The 25,066-nt window shown below is 38.0% G+C and overlaps 1 protein-coding gene across 10 annotated transcripts; it reads right to left on the minus strand.

Moving 5' to 3' along the window:
- Nucleotides 1-2,039: 2,039 nt before the first annotated feature.
- On the minus strand, nucleotides 2,040-24,113 carry LOC105041601 (metacaspase-1). Of its 10 annotated transcripts, none has more exons than XM_073254108.1 (8): nucleotides 23,638-24,113; nucleotides 17,071-17,261; nucleotides 10,524-10,925; nucleotides 9,411-10,226; nucleotides 8,215-8,581; nucleotides 7,031-7,151; nucleotides 5,090-5,281; nucleotides 2,040-2,240 (listed from the first exon to the last, which is right to left on the minus strand). In XM_073254108.1, exons 4-8 carry the CDS (start codon nucleotides 9,835-9,837, stop codon nucleotides 2,181-2,183), a joined length of 1,167 nt encoding a protein of 388 aa, XP_073110209.1. In that variant the 5' UTR covers nucleotides 9,838-10,226; nucleotides 10,524-10,925; nucleotides 17,071-17,261; nucleotides 23,638-24,113; the 3' UTR covers nucleotides 2,040-2,180. The 10 variants fall into 10 exon arrangements, with proteins under 10 accessions (XP_073110209.1, XP_073110214.1, XP_073110212.1 ...); XM_073254113.1 differs by having other exon boundaries at nucleotides 17,071-17,298; XM_073254111.1 differs by having other exon boundaries at nucleotides 17,071-17,321.
- Nucleotides 24,114-25,066: the final 953 nt, after the last annotated feature.

Genomic DNA, 25,066 nt, shown 5'->3' on the forward strand with positions numbered 1-25,066 from the left:
ATGGTTTTTGCAATAACTTTAATGGATCGAGGTGGGATCAGTGCATAAGCTTTTCCTTCCTTTTTATTAAAAGTATATCTATGCACAAGGTGAGCTGTCAGCCTAATTAATCTGTCTACATGCACAATCTTGCAAGATAACAACTCCTAAGTCCTGAGATAGGCTTTTTTTTTTTTTTTTTTTTTTTTTTTTTTTTTTTTTTTTTTTTTTGTAAATGGGATAAAATTAAGTCCTAACATAGCCTTTTAGCGTGAACAGCATAGAATATTGTTTTTATTTGGCATGCTTCTTGCCAGTCAGCACGCAACACGTGGGCCTGATGCATTGGTTGGATAAAGATAGGACAAGATGTGGTGTGGTGGGACTCTATCTATTTTTTTTACTAGAATATTTATTTATTTATTATTATTAAGAACGGTATGGTGAGGAAAATGAAACCTTAGGTGTCAGCCAAACAATCGACCAGACCCGGAGGATTTACTTTATAATAATATTAAATAGGAACCAATACTTATCTCCGATCTGCCCGTTACCAACATTTGGATTTCTAAATGCATCATTGTCGCTAAGTCGATGCTTTAACTAATATCATAAATAATCGTGCTTATTAATTAACTAATTGCAATTAACTCATGGGCTGTATATGGAACAGTTTGGTCCCTTTTCTTTTCTGGCCCTCTAGGTGGGGTTGGGTCCCATGAATAGTGGAAATGGAGTTCGTTCCGGGACAAACCAGAATGGGCGGTGGACGTCAATATATTAATAGTTTTTAGAACAACTTACTTGTATGGTTTAGTAGGGATTACATCCCACTGTAATTTAAACTCTTTATTTCTCCTGCACAACACACTCCTCATCTTTAAAGTGCTTCAGTTTTGATTACTACTTCTTGTCCTATAACTCTTTGCCCCACCTAGGTGGCATCATCCCCATGAAAAAAGACATGCAACAAGGATGTTCAAGTACACTTCGTAATGATATGTAATGCAAAGGTGATGAAGGATTTGTGGATGCAAGGTAAGATAAACAATGATGTTCAAGTACACTTCATCATGATATGTGAAATATAGGAGATGAAGGAATGGGAGATGCAAGCAAAGTTGCTTTTTTGACTTTTTCTACTCTCTTGGGCCCTCCCTTTCCGTGGAGTGCCTCTCCGGTGGGTCTTCCATCCTTTTTTTTCTGAAGGATTTTGGGTAGTTTAATCCCAAAAAGCTCCAGTTCATCCTATCCATTTTTTTTTTTTTTGGTAGAAGTTTATCCGCTTTTTCGGGAGTATGTCTTTCTAGCCCCTGAAAAAAGCAATTTCAAAAAATTCTGCTTCAGGAAGAGTGAGTTCACTACTTAGCTAGCTAGTTGTCTTAAACACCAAAACCTGGCGATTTCTCTCTCAACGCTCAATGGAAGCTGAAGCTATCTTGCTCTGTCTACCCAGTGCCTAACCCTATTCTCCAGGTCACCGACATTGCAAAAAAGCCCTCAATAACTGGTGTTGTCGGGTATTAATAATGTCAATTCATAGGTGGTAGGGAGGGGGCTCTGTTTATCACGACCGAAGCCTTTCATATCGGCTTTTTTATCTTTAATGGAGTTAGTCCCTATGGTAAACATTTATGGTGCCCTCAGCCACTAGTTAGGCCATTTATTTCTTTAGTGGAGAAAAAAATTAGCTCTCTTGGGCACTTCCCCTTTATTCAATAGATGGCTTCACAAATCAAGGAAACAATGTCGGCAGCTTTTGAATTTAAAAAAAAAAAAAAAAAAGAAAAGAAAATGTCGGCAGCTTTTTCAGTCAGGTCATGAGCAAGGTCACGTTTTACAACCCGGCGAGCTCCAAATCTTACCCAATTGATCTTAGATCCCAATTGTACCCTAACCAATATGGAGACAATAGTTGAAAAATCTTGCTCGTGTGGCTCTCTTTGTGCATATATTTCTAAAACCACATTAGCATCATTCCAATGAGGACAAAAAAAAGTGGGAAATATACCCGTCTTTCAGGAAATTCAAATGTCACAACCATGGAAACAAACTTTAAGTGATCAAGCCACAACTATATGTATCCAAATATTCAGTAAAGTTGAATAGAAATGGTGAAGTATCAATACATAGGGCACATGATGCAAGTAATAATTTGCTTAGTGTTGTTATGATATATTCAATTGATAAAGCAGAAAGTATTACAGGAGAAATGGCTTCCGATAAATATCAAACATCTCCGAAGAAGACAGCTGAGGCTCCTGCAAATTGAACCAATTAAACTCAGGTCATGAAATGTCAAAAAATTTCGAAACTAGTGAGTTGGAGGCCAATGAAAATCCATAGATCCAAGTAAGCCAACAAATAAAGATTAGATATTTGCTCCAACCAAAAAATAGATCAGATCTTTACATCCCTTAGGAACAATGTATGTAGTCATGAGGGAAAAAATGACCTGTCAGTTCCAGAACTAGAAGAAAAGCCAACTATCTCATCATGGACAATATAAATGCACCATGATATCAGAATCAGCTATCTGCATGAAATGCATGATTCTTTTGCACCGGACAAAACCAAGAATATGTCATTTGGCATATAAGGAAGCATAAGCCTCAGCCACATGACAAGGTATCAAGAAAAAGATTCAAAGGAATTGACTACTTATTGTCACAGATGGATAAACCATGAGCCTTAAATGCTTATTTTCCATTTTACTAGATCTCCAGTTGGTTTATCAGTGTCTGGATGTTAGTGTTTCCAAGATCATATTTCTTCCATTATCTTTATTCAAAAATTTACAAATTTCAAAACCAAGTATTTTTTTCTTCTCCCTTTGCTTCATGAACTCTGAATTTAAGTTTTTTTTTTTAAAAAAAAAAAGAGTCATGACTTCAAGGATGTCTTTGAACTAACAAACATATAAACATTTATAGTCATATCCATATATCACGAAAGATCACCTATCACAAGGCTTTGTCATTACATCTTACGATTTCCCCCACAATACTATAATGAATGCTTCACTAAATCTAGTCATCAATAAGGATTTCAAATATAAATATTGTGGAAGCCAAGCCAAGGTCATCCAACTAGATGCTTATGTCTATTATGACAAAAATTATTACTATCATTCATGAAGTGATGTCAGATGAAAGTTGCATAAGGAAGTCACCATTGTCTTATTGAAGTGACTATATATTTCTTTTTTCTAAGAGAAATTGACTCTGCACTCCATTTTTGATAAGCCAGATTCCCTAGTAAGGTCCTCAATCTCGATACTAGGTATCTTGATGGTACATTTCCACTTTGGCAAAATATAACTCTATATGATATGATTTTTGTACTGGTTCTCATCCAGTACAGTATGGTATAGTATGCCCCAAATCGGACAGTTTGGGGCGGTATGGCCGTCTATGCTTCCTAGCAAAATGGGTTATGCTCCAGCAATTCTACTTGCCAAAAGGATGTGGTTTTGGATTTGAATTTAAGAGGTATTTACCAAGGGTAGCATATAGGTATTTCTTGCTTTTGCTTCTTGTAAAGAAATATGATTGGTGGCACTCCTATCATTATTCTCAACAAATAAGTCACAGTTCCTCTCTCTAAAAGTGTAGAATGATATACAAAATTAGATTAAATAAATCAAGAATTAATTTGTTTTTAGGATACTAAATGCTAGTGATGAAGAAATAAAAATAGAAAAGCTCATCATAGTGTCATCAGGGCCAATCTTTCAAAATAAACCAACCTACCATAGATGTATAACATTTCTTCTCTCTCATGAATCTATATGAATTAATGTATTCCTGATCCTATGCACCAAGTTAGCAATTTTAAATATGTTCATGCAACTAAGTTCAAGGAATTTGAGCTGCATCCATTCCCATATTGCAACAAAAGTTATATCCATTCTTTAATCCTAATGAATAATAAGAATATAAGTAGGCTATAGAAATTAATGTAAAACACCAGCAGCAGTTGCCACACCGAGTGAATACCTACTCAAAATTTTGTAATATCAGTTTCCCATGCCAAAGCATCAAAGTCTGTTCAAGCTAGGCCAGCCTTCCATATTATATGCTGAGTGTATGGTTATAATATGGACTTGGAACCATTCGTGTCTAAGAAACAGAGTCTGGGTATCATCTAGTATTCTTCCTTTTGGTTCTCTTAGGCCCACTCCTCTTTTCTCTGAGAGAGAGAGAGAGAGAGAGAGAGAGAGAGGGGGGGGGGGCGGTGTGGGCAGCTCCTACCACCCCACTTAAATTACTCCACTTTTAGTGAACACAAACACATTCTATATATTAGCTATCCATCAAATGCTCTTTTGTTTTTAATAAACCACATGCATTCACACACGCCTGATACTAGTTTAACTATAATGTTGAAAGAGGGCCAGGTCTTGATACATGCCACATCTCCACTTGCCAACTCTTTCTACTCCTTATATTGCCTCATCACCAACTATTAGTCCATGAACCATCTCTGAAGAAAAACAAATATTTAGACAAAATGTAGAAATTCACATCTACTTATAAAATATACCATATTACAAGTACTTGACATATGGTAGCCAACACATAGGGAAAAGTTAAAGAGCTAATCTTAGTGGACCCTATTTAGCAGATTAACTTGCACAATACCACTGATCTGTGCAAAATATGGGTCCAGTGAAATAACTAATCTCCTGCAGCCCCAGTAGCCCCTGATTCACTCTGAGAGAGATTCCAAGATCCTCCTAATTATTTCAGCTGGAATTTGAGCTTTTTAGCATGATGACATGATTACATCATATATCCATTAGTGGCCCGATATGTGTTTAGGCGTAAACAAACACTAGTAACAGCGCAAATAAGATGTTGATGGGAATAGTCACTTCCAAATGTATCATGAATTTCATTTCTACCAAAGTAAAATAGGTACCTAAGTCTCTTGTCATGTATCCACATTGATCAAAATTTCATAAAGCGCTGATGGATCAAGTGCAATGATGCATGAAGTGACACTATAGTGGACTAACTTGATGAGCTCTAGGGAAAACAAAGAAGCACTAAAATCTTTGCATAGATATGAAATTAACACTGGAGAGCATTTCATTGGAAGGACATACCTGTGTCAAACCTAAGCCGAACACCTTGCTTAAAAGAGAAGCTATTGGGCCACTTCCGATCCCCGTGTTGGCATCACGAATAGCAGACCTCATGGAAGTGAGCAAGCGTCCATAAGTAGTACCAGGTTCAAATTCCAAAGCTTGAATGAAACTGTAAGTCATGGCACCAGTTGAGGTAGAGCCTGCAAAAGCCTGCAGAAGTTGAATCATGTCAATCCAAAAAGAGAAAAAGAAACACATTTCCACTTCAAAGCAATTGCTGGCAAGAAATAACCATTAGCTCCTGTTACAATATAAGTGCAATGAACAAGCATTGTTCCAAAACTGAATGAAAAAGCAAGAATTGTTCCAAACTGAATGAAGAAGCTTAAGGATTAAAAAGAAATAGGTAGCTACTTGATTGGGAAACAAATTTTGATATGTAACACTTACTGTTTGGAAGTAATATGCATGAAATTTCATTACTTTTCCTTTTTGCTGATCCCACAGAGCATTTTGAGTTTGCATTAGAATAAATAAATCATCAAAAATGAAAAAATAAGGCTTATTAAGAAATATCAACAAACTGCACTTTAAGCATGTGAGTGCAGAAGAGCAATTTTCATTTTGTTCAACAAGTAGCAAACAAATTCATATAGGACACACATCTGGTGCCTGTGACCTCCAATGATTCCATCAAAAGATAACACCTTAAATTATAGATTTGTCTCTTCATGTTTGTCCTCCAAAGCTGCCCAAACTTATTATCCACAGTATTCTCCTCCGTGCCCAATCAATGAATCGCATTCTATAGTGAAACAAATAGATAAATGATACTATAACAACTCTTCTACTAATTTCATAAGTAGAATCTCAAAATATCAGTTTAATCTAACTGATAGGGAAGTCATGATAGGTAGATCAGAAGATAGAGAAGTCCATACCTTTAAAAAGGCAAGGAAAAGGGAGAATGAAAAGGCATCACATGGTCTTGTAAGATATCACCACATACACTTAAAGAAAATTTGAATTGAATGGGAAAGCGGATGGAAAAGAAAATTGACCGTTTAAAGGAAAGAAGGGCATTGGCAAAATCTATGCAATGAGAAAGGGAGGGAGAGTCATCAAGCACTTATGTCTTATCTCACTCCACTTATGCCAAAGAATTGATACCTTGTGTCTTTTTCTTGTATTTCCCTTTTGTACATAATCTCTATATTGAATAAATTGGGGGAAGTATTTCACTTCCTCCATTTTCCCCTTAAAAAAAAAAAAAAAAAGAGGCGGGAGGGGGGGGGGGGGGGAAGAAGAAGGGATGGAACAATTGGACTGATCTGATAGGGGGAAGAGAATAGAGGCATAGGAAAGGAGAAGAGGAAGAAGCTAAAAGGAGGGGACCAAAAAAGCAAGGGGGGCAGCAATGTGAAATCATTGTTTAGCTTTAAGGTTTACATTACCATCAAGACCATTATAAGACTTTAACAAAATAGAGGTTGCAAAACCTCAAACATCATGCCAGACCTCATTGAAGATTGCATTCAAATTGAAACATAATTAACTTTTCACCATATTCATATTACTTTTATGTATAACAATTAGATATTGTTCCAGACCTCATTGATTTTATATTAGCAATATTAAGAATGGTTATTTATTTCCATTGCCAAATACTCGTAAAAGGAATAAAGCTTGTAGAATTGAAGTAATGGAGGACCAGATAAATATGCTTGTAGCAAAATTTGAGCATCAAAGATTGTAATAATTACATGTGGTGGTACATAACACTGGCTTTTGAAAGTGTTAGTATTTAATTGTGATTACGCTGGCCTAGCATTCACGAGCAGCAAAAGAAAATGCTTAGCATGTAATAAAACGTTCTTATATGGGGTCCTGACTGATGAAAAATAACAATTTGCTAGCAGCCATCAGTATGAGAAGAGAGTGGTTGTATCAAGTACTCACATTAGTATCTGCAGAGGTTTGGTGATCATCGCAGCCACTGATTAGTACAGCCAGCCCACCACTTGTGCCTTTATAAACACCTGATGGTGGCCTGTGGTCCTCCCATTGGTAAAACCCTCCCCTGCAAGACAACAGCAAGCAGTTAGAAAAGTCAGATTTACATGTTCAAAGTCCCAACATGTCAAGACAGGCGACACTAAGATCAGCTAAATTGGGAATAATGGTGCAAACTGAACCTGCCAAAATGCAAGTAAAAGAATGTGTGCAGCATTTATGGGTGAAAAACCTAAAGAATATAGTATATATTGGTATATCTTGCATACGGGATCTGGCAACTTATAATGTCATTCCACTTTGTGATGATTCACTCCTTTAACTTGCCAGTGCAGGTTGCAGCAATTCCTTGCTTTACCAACAGCAGCCAATGTCGTGATTATTGAAAATGTTCAGAACTTATTACTGAAGTTTGAGAGAAGTAAATTATAAGGTACCTGGTTCCTTATTAAAAAGTCAATAAGCTTAGGGCCCATTTGATTCTGCTTTCTTTCTTTCTTTTGTTTTTGTTTTCAAAAACCCAAGAAGAAAAAACATACTGCACCGGACCACGCATAATGTAACTATTTTGGGGTTTTCAAATTGTTTTTTGAAAAAAAAAAAAAACTACTATTTGAAAACAATAGCATCAAATTGTTTTTTGAAAACCTTCAAAGGCGTTCGAAGCAAGGATTCAAACCAGAGAAATAGAGCAAGAAATGGTGGAAGTTTTGTGCGAAACACTATCTTCCGCATCAATTTTCAGCGGGATTTCACTGATTTGTTAGGATGCTTTAACGCTGAAACCCATGGAAGGCTCAAATAGCTTCTTTCAAGCACTCCAGAGGCCCACAAAGCCAAGTGCGCACCTTCTTAGTCCCAATGAAGCTAACGAAGTAACAAACATCCTCTGCAACCATCCATAGGCTAAAATAATAAGTCCAGACCTATACATGGGCCTTAAGATCCCACCAAATATCATATCACTCACATAACATGAGGAACTGAGGAGATAGGTGGAACTTGAAATCTCTGTCATAAGGTTATATATAGATGTATGAGCAATACTTTTATTAACTATAAATCCATCGCATGTTGCAATCGAAAGAGAAGAGAGCTGGATCTTTTACAAGACGGCACTGCCAGAATACCTGTTGAAGCGGCAGAGGTAGGGAAGGTCGAGGATGGTGCCGCTGTGGCAGGCGTCGACGACGGCGTGGAGCTTGGCGCCACGTGGGAGGGGGCGGACCAGCGTCTCGTTGACCTCGTCGTCCACGATCACGCCACTGGTCTCGAAGTCCAGGGGGCAGAGCGCCTCGTCGTAGCCGTCCACCTCGTCGCCATTGGTGTCCGGCTTCTGGATGCCGTGCCCGGAGAAATGGAACACCAGCGAGTCCCCGGCCTGGCACCCCATCATCAGCCACCTCATCGCCATCCTTATGTTCTCCTTCGTCGGTATCCGATACGGATCCACCTGCGCCTCTGCCGTTTGACAAGGATCAAGAGCATTGCTAAGTTCTGCAAAAACGCCAGATTGCACGACTGTGTGTGCTTGCATCCCACATATTCGAAAGCATTGTATGTACGTTCTTGGCCAGTATATTGGTAGTCAGAAGGCCCTATCAGTGTCGAACCTAATCTAGTTGTGAGATAACTTAGCAGCTTCTCCAATTTTTATCTCCTCTTCATTTAGAGGCTTTAAGCTGTGTTTCTCACCTGTATATGGGAAGTCAAATATGGATAGGATGTCCGCGTATCCAAATAATATTTGTCTGAAAAATTGATCTCTTGGTGATATGATACGTTAAAAGTGTTTCAGTCATTGTTTTGTAATTAAAGTTGTAACGTAAGAGAGGAAGGGAAGAAGTGAGGGATAGTTTAAAAAATATAGCAAGAGTGAAATTCGTTGCATATGGAACACACAATAAAGTGGAACGAGGGTTCCATACGCAAACCCTGAGACCGTAATATGGTAGGGGAAGATATACGCAACTAGCATTAGGAATCAGGATTATACAAAAAGCCATCACATCTACCATAACCGGGATGTACATATGGTGCACTCTACATGCGACTGAGGCAGCAGTACTGTGATACTACCCTGCGTGAGTTGAACTCGTCCCAGATTTTTGACACACCGCACAGATTTAAGTGGCTCATTCTTATCTTCTAGCCTCAATTTCGTCACCTGTCAGTATCATACTATGGGTTTGAATTTGACGCATGGTTCATGCAGGGCAGCAACATACACCTCAACTGCATGTAAACTGCTTCGGCCTCTGTAACCTATGGATCGCTGTAACAAGCACCTAAGCAGCTCAAACAGAGGGAGCAACAATTTCCATACCTGTGAGAACCAGGACGCATTCGCTTGGGAATCCCAACCTCTCGCACAGCAAGTACCTCATGCAGTTCACGTCGTTCACCGTCCCCTTGAGCTCATACCGCCTCATCCTATAGCTAACTCCGATCAGAAGCGCCCTCTTCTTCCCTTGCGCCGGAGGATAGCCTGGTGGCAAATTCCACAGAGAGTTGTTGTTGCTGCTGTTGAAACCATAGGACATGGAGGACCCGCCGGATCCATAGCTCAACAAGGGATTCAAGGAATTGACCATTGATTTCACAAAGCCCACTGCTTGCCGGACCGGATCCTGGCGAGACCCAACGTTGGTGATACCATGGCAGATGGCACATCGGATGGTCCTGGCAGACGGTGGGACAACCAGTTGGACGCCGCACCTGCTGCACCTCACAGTCCTAGTTCTTCCTCCCATGGGATTTCTCTTCCTTCTTTCGTTTCCACCGCCTTCTCAGGAGCTATCTTTGGATGAAGTGGCCTCAGGCCTGCGGGGCAAATTCTCTTCAAAGACTATGAAGTCTGAGTCTTTTCTTCCTGTCTGTTCCGAACTTTATTCCAACAGAGAAGAAAGCCAAGAAGGGGCAAGTGGAGAATTAGATTCTCCCAACTTTCTTTTCTAGAGCACTAACCTGAAAATGGGGTCGGTCCAAGAAATGCCCTGTGCAAGGTGATTTGCATCGACCACCGAATGGAAGTGAGAAGCTGCTTCCCTTTGCCATCTTCAAACCACCTCATCAACGTAAATTGCCGATTTTACTCGATATTCCACCATCAGATGAGTTCACCCCAATCATGGAAGCACACCTAATTGACAATTTGGAAGTAATGAATCCTTAAGTTGCACTGCAGAAGACTTATCTCCAGCATTCTAAACAAGTAGACTGGAGGTTGCAAGTAATTTCCATCTTTCACCCCAATTAATTAGGAGAATTCAAATTATAAGTCATGCTAGAACAAAAAGTATCAGGGGAACAACGAATCATCTGCTTCCAACAAGGAGGCCCATACAAAAATTATTGCATCCATAACAAATGTAACAAATAAAAAACAAATTTATTTGTTGTTTGTGATCTATTGCACAGACATGGTAACAAGAGATACCAGAAAATTCTTCTCTTCCTTCACTTTCTGTGTCTGGCTCACCAATGGATGCTGATGCCAGTGACTTGGTAGCCCATGTCCTTGCATTCGTTGCACCTTTGCTCCTTCTGCATAGATTCTGATATGCTGGGAACAGGACCACAAGCTCATTAAGCTCACAGTTCTCATATGCCGCCTCCATGCACAATTTACACATGCATTAAGCTTCCAAAGAAGAAAGTACAGTAAACTCGAAAGCAGAAAAAGAAAAGGTAGCCAGAGCAAGGCACATCTTTTGCTGCAGCATCTTCTCTGGGGTCCTTGCCCAAGAATATGGACAGTCTTCCGAGTAGTCTCTTCCTCACACTCGGCAAGGCTTGATGAGTCAACAGTTACGTCCATTGAACTTGGATCCAGTAATGCCTAGAAGAATCAAATGCACAATAAATGTATCATCATTTCAAAGAAGGAAGCAGAAAAGTATGCCATAATTTTGAATTCTAGCACATTATCAACTTTTTTTTTCGAATAGGATACTGCACTATCAACTTGCAGTCGTCCAGTCTCCCATTTAAATATGATGGTTTTGGATACTTCCTGTTGTCTGAATATGTATCAATCGAGATTAGGATAGCAACTTTCTAAACAGCCTTGCAAATTTTGACTGGATTAAGCAAGTATGCTTACAAGAATGGTCTCAAACATGTTAGGCTGTGCTTTTTATTATCTCCCAGCTGGATTCTTGCATATTTTCTTTTTGCTGTACATTTTTCTGTCTTTTTTTTTCCGAAGGCCTTTTATGTCAGTTTTTAAAATTTCTAAGATATGTTAGTAATTAATAAAATGGTCAAGAAACATGAGAAGAATATCATCATCTAGATATCTAGCTTGCCAAAGAGGCCAGCTGAATCATGTTCAATACGAATGCAAGGTGGAGTTGCAGTTGTGAACTTCACCGTTAAGGTGGAGAAAACAGAGTCATGATTTCCTACAAAGTTGTTATAAAGCTTCATTACAACAGTTGCGCTCTTCCTCACCTGACTTTGCTAGCACTTGTTGGTGTGATTAAAGATAAATGAAAGATGATTCTAACAGTCAAATCAAATTCTCTTGTTGGAATTAGAGTAGAGTAGTAGTTTAGCTTATGTTGTTCCCTTGGAACAATTTATCCCTGAAATGTCTATTTAAGTTATAATCATATATTAAGTTTTCACCATATTTAGTATGTATCCAAGTACATTGTATCTAGTAATATGTCCAAGTACATTTTATCTAGTAGCCTATAAAGATCCTTTGAGAGGCTGAAAGAAATTTAAAAAATATTCTCTTCCTTCAATATAGAATTAGAGCAAAACCCTAGCCACGTCAAACCCTAGCCATCTTCCTCTCCTTCCTGCAGCCTCCGGGTTTTCTCTACTGTTTTGGCCTTGATCATGATGTAGATTCCCTGATCCTCCTCTTATCTATGCTATGATCAGGACTCCTCTTCCTTGTGTGCTGCCACTGTTATCTTCGGATCTATATGGCATTATCTTCGGAAGTCTCGAAGTCCATTCCTTTAGACACCACGATCAAGTGAATGGTGCTAATTATGTCCTCTAGGCTCAGGCCTTCCGCTTCTTTGTTGGTTCTCAACACAAGTTGAAACATCTCACCGACATCCCTCCTGATACCTCTTCCTCCAAGTCTTCTGATTGCGAGATGGCAACTAAAATTGTCGATAAGTGGTAGGATGATGACTACGCAGTTATCACTTGACTTTTAAATAGTTGTGAATCCTTGGTAAGTGCCAATATTATGTTTCTATCTACTGTGAAAGATATATGGGATGCTCTCGAGGAGATGTATGGGCATGAGAAGAATATTAGCTGTGTTTATGCCCTATATGAGCAGATCTTTAGTCTTCATGAAGATGAATGATCTATCAATGACTACTTTGTTGCACTTAAAGATAAGTGGGATGAACTAACTATTTGTCATCCCATTACTACTGATGCAACAGTCTTGAAGCAACAACGTGAGGAATTTCTTGTAGCCAAGTTTCTCTCCGGATTATATGATAGTCTCAGTCATGTTCAGCAGTCTTTCTTGTCTGACTCTGCTATCCCATATTGACTAATACCCTTGCTCGTATGCTCCGAGTATCTACTACCACGGCTGCTTCTAAATTTTCTCCTACATCTGTTGATCAATCTGCTCATGCTGCTTCTAGCGGATGTGGCTGGAGCCGTGATCGTAATTTTCCTCCGTGTATTCACTGCACTCGCACTAACCATAATTTTGAGTGGTGCTAGCATAAGTTTGGTAAACCAGAGATCGCTAACTAACTGTTGTTGCTCCTGCTAGTGCTGTCCCTATTTTTGAGACCACGAGCGATGTTATTGCACTTATTAAGATGGAGTATGATAGATTATTACAGCCACATGCCTCTTCATTCCTTGCATCTCCATCTTCTGGGTCTGCGTCGGTTGCTATCCATGGTAAGTCCTGGTCTAGACTCTGGTGCCTCCACCCATATGATAGGTAATCGATCTCTATTTTTTATTTTATCTCTTTCTTCTACTCATCCTCCTATATCCATTGCTGATGGCTCCTCTCATGTTCTGAGAGAGGGGTTAGTGATTGCCTCCTCTTCTTTACCTCTTGACAGAGTTCTCTATATTCTTAATTTTTCTGTTAGTTTTCTATTTATAAGTCACATTATCTGCTCTTTGGACTGTTCAGTTACTTTTTTTTCTTCCTACTATGTCTTTTAGGATCTCCGGACCAAGAAGCAGATTGGTGGTGGGCATGAGTTGCGGAGTCTCTACTATCTTGATGCAGAACCTGCTACCGCTGTTGCTGCTTCTCCTACAACTCCTTAGGATTCAGATCTCTCTTTGGCATTGCAGACTCGGCTATCCTGATATCTCATCATTGAGTAAATTTGTATCTGTTCCTTCTACTTTATTCTATTCGCCATGTGCTGCTTGTGAGTTTGGCAAGCACCATTGTGTGTTTTTTCTTTTTAATGCCAATAGTCGGAGTAATACTCCTTTTGAGATTATTCATTCGGACATCTGAGGTCCGAATCCTATGTCATCCTATTTTAAATTTCGCTACTCTGTTATCTTTATTGATGATTGTTCTCGAGTCCCTTGGGTATATCTTCTTCAGAGTCGATCTGATGTCTTCAGTATATTCAAAGAATTCTATATGAAAATAAAAACTCAATTTTCTGTGTCCATTAAGACTCTTCGTAAGAATAATGCCTTAGAATTTGCAAGCTCTTTGTTTAAAAAATTTTGTGCTCCTAATGGTATTATTCATCAGACCTCCTATGCATATACTTCTTAACAAAATAGGGTTGCTGAACGTAAGAATCGTACCCTCCTGAATATGGCCTGCACCTTGATGTTTCAGATGTATGTGCCTAAAAAATATTGGGGGATGCTATTCTTACTGCTTGCTATCTTGTTAATCATCTCTCATCTTCTATTCTTGCTGGTCAGACATCCTTCTCTTGTCTTTATCCAAATAAGTCTCTATTTCCACTGAGTCCTCGGGTGTTTGACTGTCTACTTCGTTCACTTACTTAGCCCTGGAATTGACAAACTATCCCCTCGATCTGTTAAATGTATTTTCTTGGGTTACTCCTACACATAAAAAGGATATAGGTGTTATGATCCAATTGTCTGACGTCACTTTATTTCTACTGATGTTACTTTCTTTGAGTCTGTCTCATTTTTTTCTCGTTCCGAGGCTCCATTGATACCTTATCTGGACCTCCTCTACCTACACCAGCTCTATCACTACAAGTTGTCCCTTCCTCGAATCCTAAGCAGCCCTCAGAGACACTACCAACAGCTCCTCCTGTTTTACTGGTTTATCGATACCGCCAGAAACCTACAACTCATGTTCACTCCAATCTGCTTTCACCAGCTTCGGATCCTGAGATACCTAATCTTGATCTTCCTATTGCTTTACACAAGCGCAAACATATATATACCATGCACTCGATTGCTAATTATGTCTCTCTGGACTATTTCAGTCCATTTTTCCATCATTTTGCCTTGTCTATATCCTCAGTGTCTATTCCCAAGTCTTATTCGGAAGCACTGTCTGATCCAGCTTGAAAAGTCACTATGAATAAAGAGATGAATGCTCTTACCAGTCGTGGTACTTGGGAGCTTGTGCCCCCTCTTATGGGTGTTCAACCTGTTGCGTGCAAATGGGTGTTTACTATCAAACACCTACCGAATGGATCTATTGACAGATACAAGACTCGCTTGGTTGCCAAAAGATTTACTCAGATTTATGGGATTGATTATTATGAGACTTTTTCTTCTGTGGCTCGGATGAATTTTGTTTGGATTGTATTCTCTGTTACTGTTAATTGAGATTGGCCTGTTTTTCATATGAATGTCCGGAATGTATTTCTTTATGATGATCTTCTTGAGGATATCTATATGGAGCAACCACCTGGATATGTTACTTAGGAGGAGAATCGGCTATGCAAGCTCAAGAAGGCCATTTATAGGCTGAAGCAGAGCCCTTGTGCTTGGTTTGACCAGTTCACAAAGGTTGTTGTCAATGTAGGGCTCCAATGCTCACAGCTTGATCCCTCGATCTTTGTCCGAAAAAATTAATGGGAAATTGTTGTACTTGCAATTTATGTAGATGATATTCTCCTCGCCGGTGATATGATATTGAGGGCATCGCTGAAGTCAAATAATATATTCAATCTCATTTTATTATCAAAGATCTTGGCAGGCCAAGGTACTTCTTAAGTCTTGAGATTGCTTACTATGCTAATAAGGTTAGTCTTTCTTAGAGGAAGTGTGCACTTGACTTGCTAGCAGAAATTAGACTTCTTGACTGTAAGCCTGTCAGCACTCCCATGGTTATCAATCATAACAATCCCTCTGAAAATGATGAGGATTTTTCAGATCCAGCTCAGTACCATCGATTGACTGAAAAATTGATATACCTCACCGTTACACGATCAGATATTTTTTTTGCATTTGGACTGATCAGCTAGTATATGCACAAGCCAAAGAGAGGACATTAGGAGGCAGCCCTCAGAATTCCCCATTATATAAAAGGCTCTTTCGGGAAAAGACTACTTTTCAAAAAATCTAGACATCTTGACATCGAGGCCTACTCTGATGCAGATTATGCAGGATCTGTAGATGATCAATGCTTGACCTCTGGCCATTGTACTTATATTGGAGGAAACTTAGTAACATGGAGAAGCAAGAAGCAAAATGTGGTGGCCAGATCAAATGCAGAGGCAGAGTACAGAGCAATGGCCCATACTACCTGTGAAATGATGTGGCTTAAGTCCCTTATGGAGGATTTATGGGTTGTCCATACAAAGCCTATGGTTATGCATTGTCACAATCACACAGCGATTTATATTGCTAATAATCCAATCTTTCACGAGTGGACTAAGCATATAGAGATAGACTTTCATTTTATTCGAGAAGCTGTTTTGAATGGCAAGATTATGACACCCTTCACGAGTTCAACATACCAGCTCACAGACATCTTCACCAAAGCTCTCCATTCTACTAGGTTTTCTACTATATGTTCCAAGCTGGGCTTAGTTGATGTATATGCTCCAGTTTGAGGAAGAGTGTTAGAATTAGAGTAAAGTAGTAGTTTAGGTTATGTTGTTCTTCTTATTCTCCTGGAACAATTTATCTCTGAAATGTCTAGTTAAGTTATAACCATATATTAAGTTTTCACCATATTTAGTGTGTCCAAGTACATTGTATCTAGTAATATGTCCAAGTACATTGTATCCAATAATCTATAAAGGCCCTTTGAGAGGCTGAAAGACATATAAAAAATATTCCCTTCCTTCAATACTCTAGTTGTGAAACAATCAACAGGTGAAAACTTTGGCACGACAAACTACCAGTGTTCATAGATAGCAAGTGATAACAGATGCCTATGGAGGCACGCACTTTAAATGGACATCCAGGTTTAGCCTCTGCCATGGCAATCAAGTTTGCTAACAATCTGTAGAACACATAAGTCTAGTTGGTAAGTCTTGCTATAGTCAACACTTATTAGTTTTCTGGGCAAAAAAAAAGTCTGCAATCACAGGAATCTTTACATTTCTTTTGCTCTCAAAATGTCAATAATAATGGTCAGCTGCACATGATGAGGGAAGATGTATAGTTTTCCTGAAAAATGGCCAAAGCAACCTATCAAAACTTAAACATTAGACAAACATACTCATGATTAGATCCTAACGTATATGTTAAATTCCAACAGCAAACCAGTTGATGGAAATATTCCAGCATAAAGTTCCTTTTCTATGCTGATCTTATGATAGATATCAATGATAATGGACAACAAATACAAAAAGTTACCAGTAATATCATTGTACTAAGCTATAAGAGAATTGGTGGTTCACACTCCATGATACTGCACCCGAAAGTTCCAATCTAGAATAAAAAAAGTTGGAAAACCGTGGGCACTATACCTTGAAAGCATGCCACAATTACATCCAACAGTCATCCATGAGGATTCCACATCCATATAGACCTAAGCTTACAGACAGATTTGCAGTACACACCTTCGCCTGATTGAAGATTCTTCAACTGCAAAATGAAGAACAGTAGGTGCAAGGAAGACAGAACATCGAAGCTTGGTTGGAATGCTTTTGAGAAAGGGCAGCGAGAATCATAAAAAGAGCACAGCCGTGAAGGGCCCCTGCTTTCTGTAAATTAGTTGTAATGCTACCAACAATGCATACTCCCCACCACCCTTAAAAAGTTCACGCCATAAGCAATGAATCAGAGTTCTGTACAGAGTGAAAGCAGACAGCTATCTACCATATATTAGTGCATCTTTCTTACCCACCAAAAAGACCACCAAAATCAAATTGTATGGCAAGTGGAACAAAAAATCCTGCAGACAAAATATGGTCTTGCAATGCTCCAATAGCCTATACACTGATCATTTCATACTCTTATTATCTGTCTTTTGATCATAAGTATGTAACCGTATTTCAAAGAAAATGAGACATCTAAATGAAACTGTATATTTGGAAACAATATAGTAATGAACGAAAGAATCAAAACCTATATTTTGATCTCTGGCCAGACCAGAGTAGCCCACAATAAATCTAAAAATCATTTTTCTCCTCAAGTCACTGCTAAAATGAGGATTGTGATAAACGTCTTTATTGACTTACCCTTCTGAAGGGAGGTAGGACTTCCAGTAAAGAAAAAACACAATCCCCCAACTATACCAGTAACATATATCTCTTACCTCTCATTCATATTTTCCTTTCTCAAGTGTACACAAGGTCATAGCTAAAAGAGGCATGTATTTAAGGGTATGGTTCGCTATTGATATAAGATCCTAGTAGGAATCACAAATACCATTTTATTACATGGGAACTCATGTAATCTATCAGACTGTTAGATCATATGGTGACAGGCTCTATAACACATTATGAACCAACTTGAAGAGAGATGGTACATTTTTCTAAAAATCTAGACTTGCAAATTCTTTAAATACAACATAGCCAGAACCAGCTTTAAAAACTTGCTAAAATAGAGTTGCAATATGAGCAGTTGCATGTGATTAGAAATCAGCAGACAAAAAGAGCAATATTGCAAGTATAGAATTGAATGCTTGAACACACACTGACGACACCTTCTGAGAAGAATGACAACAACGACATCATAAGGATAACAGGGTAGTGAAGGTGGTACAGGTGGTGTATCCTTGGAGGGCAGGGTAGTAAAGGTGGATAACAGAGAGATGAGTGCCTAGAAGGGAGTAACTATATCACGTAAAAAGGATCTAAAAGATAATAAAAAGCAATAAAATTTTGATGTCTTAATGCGACAGTAAGATGATCTCCAACAAAAAGAAAATGAATAAAGCAACTACTATCTAGAAGGGATCAGACATCTACTTCGTCATGTTACGAAATGACTAGACAAAGTAAAGAAGTAAGAAAAGCAAAAGCATTAAATATCTAGTCAAAATTTGTACAATGGAAGGACATAGTCAGGTTGCATTTGGTAGCTGGCAATCTTTTCAAATTGCTGGCAATTTAAAGTGGGCCCATCAGATTACTGTGTTTGGTATACTTTTTTGGTAGCAATCCAGATTGCCTTGGAGAGAGGTGGCTATCCAGATTACCACTTGTTTGGCAATATTGCAAAAAAAAATTTTAGACAAATTTATCCCTAAAAAAAAACACACAAAACCCATCCCTCCATCCCCTTTCCTTGACGGCTCTTACCCTCCCCTTATTATATATAATAATATGATATAATATATTATAATATAATATCCTATTATTATATCATTATTAGATTTTTATAGTAACTATATTATATTACAATAATATAGTATATGATAATATATTATAATATATATTATATATATCCTATTATATATAATAATAAATGATATTATATTCGTATATTATATTATATTATTACAATATTATACTACTATATATTATTATATTATACCAATATATTATATTATATTATATTAAAATCCTATATTAATATAATATAGTATATAATATAATATTATTATATATAATAATATGATATATTATATTATATTATAATAATATAATATTATATTACTATAAATTATTATATTATATTAAAATCTTATATTAATATAATATAATATTTATTATATATAATAATATAGTATATTATATTATATTATATTAATTTATTATTATATTATCATATAATATTATATATTATATTAATATATTGCAATATATATTATATAAATATTATTCTTTATAACAATATATTAATGATATTGTTATATTATTATATTATAATATATTGTAATATATTAATATATGAATATTATGATATATTATAATAATATCTTTTATTAATATAACATAATATAATATTATTATATATAATAATATAGTGTAATATATTATATTAGTATATTATATTATACTAAGTATATAAATATCATTAATATTATATTACTATATATTATTATATTATTATTATAATATATTATAATAATATATATTATATTATATTAATATCTCATATTAATATAATATAGTATATAATATAATATTATTATATATAATAATATAGTATATTAGATTATATTATAATAATTTATTATTATATTATCATATAATATTGTATATTATATTAATACATTGTAATATATATTATATAAATATTATTCTATATAACAATATATTAATTACATTGTTATACTATTATATTATAATATATTGCAATATATTGAAATATTAATATTATAATATATTATAATAATATCTTTTATTAATATAACATAATACATAATATAATATTATTATATATAATAATATATTATATTATATTATTATTTTTATCAGGTTAAGGAGATATTTTAGAAATTTGATTTTATATTACCGATAATCTAATTGTCATGCCAAACATGTCAATCAAGATTTTTAATAATTTTACTGCAACATTATCCTCATGTACCAAATACAGTAATTAACATTACTGATAATTTAATGGTGGCAATCTATCTTGAAGGCAATCCAGATTACCTGACGATGCACCAAATGCAACCTCAATTACTACTGCATGTCTTCTTGATGCTGAATGTGTTGGACAAACAGATTACCAAACAATTGGTGCTTACCCCTCTTAATATTATACTTCTCACAATTCCCACCAGAGCAAGCCATGAAGCAAAGATCGGACAAATGCTAAGGAGAGGTGTAAAAAAAAAAATTAAAAAAAAGGCATCCACAGAGTTTTTCTTGAAGAGGGAGCATAATCAGAAAAAAAAGCATAGGGACAACATATACAGTAAGTGGCCTGACAAGAAGACTAGCTTGACATCAATAGCAAACATATAATACTCTATATTGTTTTCAAACAACAGCTAGGCTTTGAGGAATCATTTGAAGCACAAAACAAACCAATCTTCAGCACAGCAGACCGATTATTCTTGGTTAGAATTGTTTTCTATATGTGCATGCATTTCAGAGATGCATCAGTGCATCAGTGATTACATCACCAACATTACAAATTGAAGTCCTAAAAGCATCAGCATTTCTTTTGACCTCGAGCACCTTCACTATAGATGATCACTGAGCTAATTCTTAATTGTGAACCCCTCTATTTTTCTCTTTTTCCTACTAGAAGTCTCCTTTTCCTATACCTTATGTTTATGTTCAAGAACAATACTCCATTCACAAGAATTGAAAGATTACTCCAATGATGGACACTTGAGTGTTTGGGCTTAAATTGGGATTGGATTATAAATACTAAAGGGAATTTGAAACATATCATAGTCTGAATTGCATATTGTATGACACTTTCTAATTTCCTCAAAATATAAAAAATAAAAAATGTGAAAATTTTAAAATTGAGTTAATTATAAAGTAGATGTCTGAAAAATAAGAAGCCACAAAAGAAGTATAATTTCCGCCAACATAAAGAAATATTGATTACATCTAATGAAACAAAAGCCATGTGTAGTTATTCAAAGTATTTATGTACAGCCTACTAATTCAATTATCCTTAGGTAGAACATTTTTAGGAAAAAAGAAGATTCTGACAAATGGTCGTAGAAATATGAAGATTCTGCCTCAATCTTATTTCCATAAACTATAAATTTTCTGTTTCTTTACTTTTTAGAAATCAGAACCCTAACAAGCTAGCTCATTTTACATGCTAAAGCTAATTTAATTCCTAAGGTCATAGAGTCTAAGAATTTATATGAAATGAATTTCCACAAGAGTTATATGTAAGTATCATGATCAAGTTGGATCCTACGACCTTATGATCCTAATTGATCCCAAACCAAGGATGAGATTCACATCGAGGACCATTTTGATCTGGAAAGTAAGATACAAATCATGGATCATTAACAACATTGGATACTAGTTATCCAAATATCTCCTCTTCTTGGAGACTAACCATGGTTATCAACTATTATTGATCAGCTTTATGAGCCCTTCTAGATCAGTCATTCCTTTAAGGGTTAAAACGGTTGTTACCAAAATTATTTCCATTTTCTTTCGTTGCACATGCCCACACTGTCTCAGCAATTTCTTCACCAACCGTCCTTAGCCTACATGACAGTCAGACTTCCTCTAATGCACAAATTCCTTATCCCAGCATTCTTATCAGGTGCCAACCTTCCTAAGTTTAGTGGATTTTTTTTTTTTTTTGGGAGTAATTTGGTGCTCTTTATCATTCACCGTCTTAAACCATACAGAATTGTCTATCATTTGGCTTATTCCCCCATCCCAACCAACCAACCAACCAACAAACAAACACGTAAAACCATTCTTACATGAGAAAGACCCCATCATTTTACCCTAAAATTTATACAACATTGTCGAACATCAAGGAAACATTTCAATAGTAAAATGTCTGCAGCTCCACACAATCACCACATAATTAATCATCATTATCTCCATCCATAAGCTGTATCTTGATCATTAAACTCTCTTACTATTTGGCTTTTCTCGAACACCTTTCTTCCTCGAAGAAAAGCACGACTAATGTAACTATATGTGTTGCGGAGGGAGTGTGGACTTTTTAATCCCACATCGGCTGTTCAGTCAGGCCATCTCGTCTTATAAGACTTCTGAACCCCCCTCTCACGCGGAGGTGCCTTTTGGGTTCAATCGTGCTAGCACGGGTCACGGTTCGGTTGCTTTGGTATGGACCCAAGAGGGCAAAGCCGTGAGGGGTCACCCACGGTGCACAAGGTACGTCCCGGTGGGCCCCCAAAGCGGACTATACCTTCACGTCAGACTGGACACGAGTTCTGATCTCATAAGCCTGATTGACCGAACTGCAACACTAGTGGTCCATGCAAGTCATCCCCCAACAGGTTCGGTCCCCTAATTGAGGAGGGCCACTATTGCGGAGGAAGTGTGGACTTTTTAGTCCCACATCAGCTATTCAATCAGGCCATCTCATCTTATAAGATTTCTGAACCCCCCTTTCATGTGGAGGTGCCTTTTGGGTTCGATCGCGCTAGCATGGGCCACGGTCCGATCGCTTTGGCACGGACCCAAAAAGGTAAAGTCGTAAGAGGTCACCCACACCACACGAGGTACGTCCTGATAGGCCCCCAAAGTGGACAATACCATCACGTTGGGTTGGACACGGATTCCGACCTCATAAGCCTAGCTGATCGGACCGCAACACTAGAAGGCCGAAGCCGAATTCATTAGGAGGCTGAGGCCGACATCAGAAGTCATCCGGAGGCCAACTTCACTAGGAGGCCGACTTCACTAGGAGGCCGAGGCCGACCTCATCAGGAGTCATCCAGAGACCGACTTCATGAGGAGGCCGAGGTCAATTTCATCAGGAGGCCGAAGCCGACTTCATCAGAAGTCATCAAAAGGTCGACTTCTTTCTCGGTGCCTTACCAACTATCCAAACTGACGATTGGGTAGCACCACTCAATGGGCTCTTTCAATTGACTTCCTGACAGGCTGGTTGTGCACCATGATGGGATATTATGAGGCTATTGATTACGTCGCACGCGTGATAAGGCCCGCCGCCACAACCACTTATGCACCGAACAAGGCACGCTTGCTGTCAGAGCCATTTAAAAATGCCATGCGGCATCATACGACTGACAGGACATAATTGATATGATCACCTGCCCTCTTATCATCCACTTTGCTCTCTCTATAAATAAAGATAAGCGGGAACTCCTCCAGGTATGTTGGCCAACACAATGCCAAAACTCTGCTGCTATTTCTATTATATTGAGTCATCTCGCCGACTTGAGAGTCAGAAGATCCTCGCCGGAGCCATCTCCAGTGGGACTTCCTTTGCAGGTCTCACTCTTCCAGCATCGAGTGGAGACCAATGCCACCGTTCACCGACAACCCCTCGCTCTCGCTTTCGGCCTTGACTATGTGCACCTTCTCCGACGACAGCACACCATCTCCCGGCATCCCACCGGCCCGTATCCAGGCGCAATACCTAGTTCGCTCCAGGCTGACTACCCCAACCGGAGAAAGGCTGCAACGATATGCTTAAAAATATCGATATATTTTCTAAAATTATGCAACAAATCGGACATAATTTCTCCCTAGAAGACACAATGGGGGCATAAAATTGGATCAGAAGACAAAATTAAGAATTACCTCGGTGACGTTGCTCGATTGCTCCTCATGGGGCGGGAAATTCACGGCAGCGCACGAATGCTGATCTCCGAGGATCGAGTCACCGGCGGAGACCCTGGGGCAGAGATCCATCGACGGAGACGGACCCGAGGGTGTCGCTTCCCGACAGCGACGCCACTCCGATGGCCAACAGGAGAAGAAACCCGGGCATCCAAGCCCTCGTCCCCATAGTTTCTAGCGGAGATGCGGATCGAAGGTGAGGAAGAGCGAAGGAATCCTTCAATAGACGGTTTGGATGGGAGAAGAGAAAGGGAGAGGACGAGGAACACCCAGGGACTAGGGCTTAGAGCTCTCATCGCCATTCACGGCGGACAGAAAGCAGGGGCACCCGGGGCGCATTTTATCACTCCGTTATAGTTACACCTTCTCTTCGTACAAGTTCTAACAAAGCGGCGAAGGAACAGAGGCCCAGCTCAGGGGTAGGCACGGACCTGGAGATGAGTTTGGGTTGGGCTGGACGTAGGACTGCTGTTAAACGATTGCGAGGAGGACATGATCAGGTTGGGTAGTATTCGAGTTTAGAGCCTAGTGCCATCGAGCCTTCAAGGATGTGGGAGGATTAGGTCTGGATTGGGACGGATCAAGAATGATCTTATGGTGGAGAAATTATTCCCTACATTGTATGCATCATGTAACCATGCATGCCCCCAATCGTAGCCACTCATTTCTATGGTCCTTATTCATCAAACATGTATCTTGATGCACTGCTATGAGAATGAGCAGTTGTGATTGGAAACAGGCATGGCCACATAGGGCATGTTAGTGTAGGAAATAATTTCTCTCTTATAAGGTAGAAAAGAGACCAAAGATCATTAAGAAAGGAATATGCTTTAAGCGCCCTTTAGCACGCTCGTCTTGACTTTTTTGTGAGCCCTCCGAGTAAATTAGGAGTTTGCTCGTCAATTAATATAGCTTCTATTAAATTGAAGGTTTGTGAATACAAGCTTGCATGTGTGTTTGATGCATATGCATGCATGTATGTGCATGATAGTGAAAAATAACATTACTATAAATATGAACAGAAAATGTAGCACTGCTACTTATGCTTTAATTCCATATCACTTAATTTATGATAAACATCTTGATGTGCATAAGAAACTTTTATACAGAGATTGCCATTTTAGCTTTCTACCTAACCAACTTGTTGGTGTGAGAATTAACAATAATGTAATTTGGATGAATGATAATAAACTTTTTCTTCCTTTTTAGTAAAAGGACATGGAAGCCATTCCATGTCTTACAACTACCAATTATATTTTGATTTGATGATAAAATATTTTAATTATAATTTTTATGTGCATGCATTATTCTGATTATCTATTATTCATCAAACAATTCTATGCATCATGACTATTGCGGTTAATTTTCTGTCGTCTATCGCCGGCGAAGA

This window comes from Elaeis guineensis, chromosome 3, assembly GCF_000442705.2.
Source record: "Elaeis guineensis isolate ETL-2024a chromosome 3, EG11, whole genome shotgun sequence".
Classification (NCBI taxonomy): domain Eukaryota; kingdom Viridiplantae; phylum Streptophyta; class Magnoliopsida; order Arecales; family Arecaceae; genus Elaeis; species Elaeis guineensis.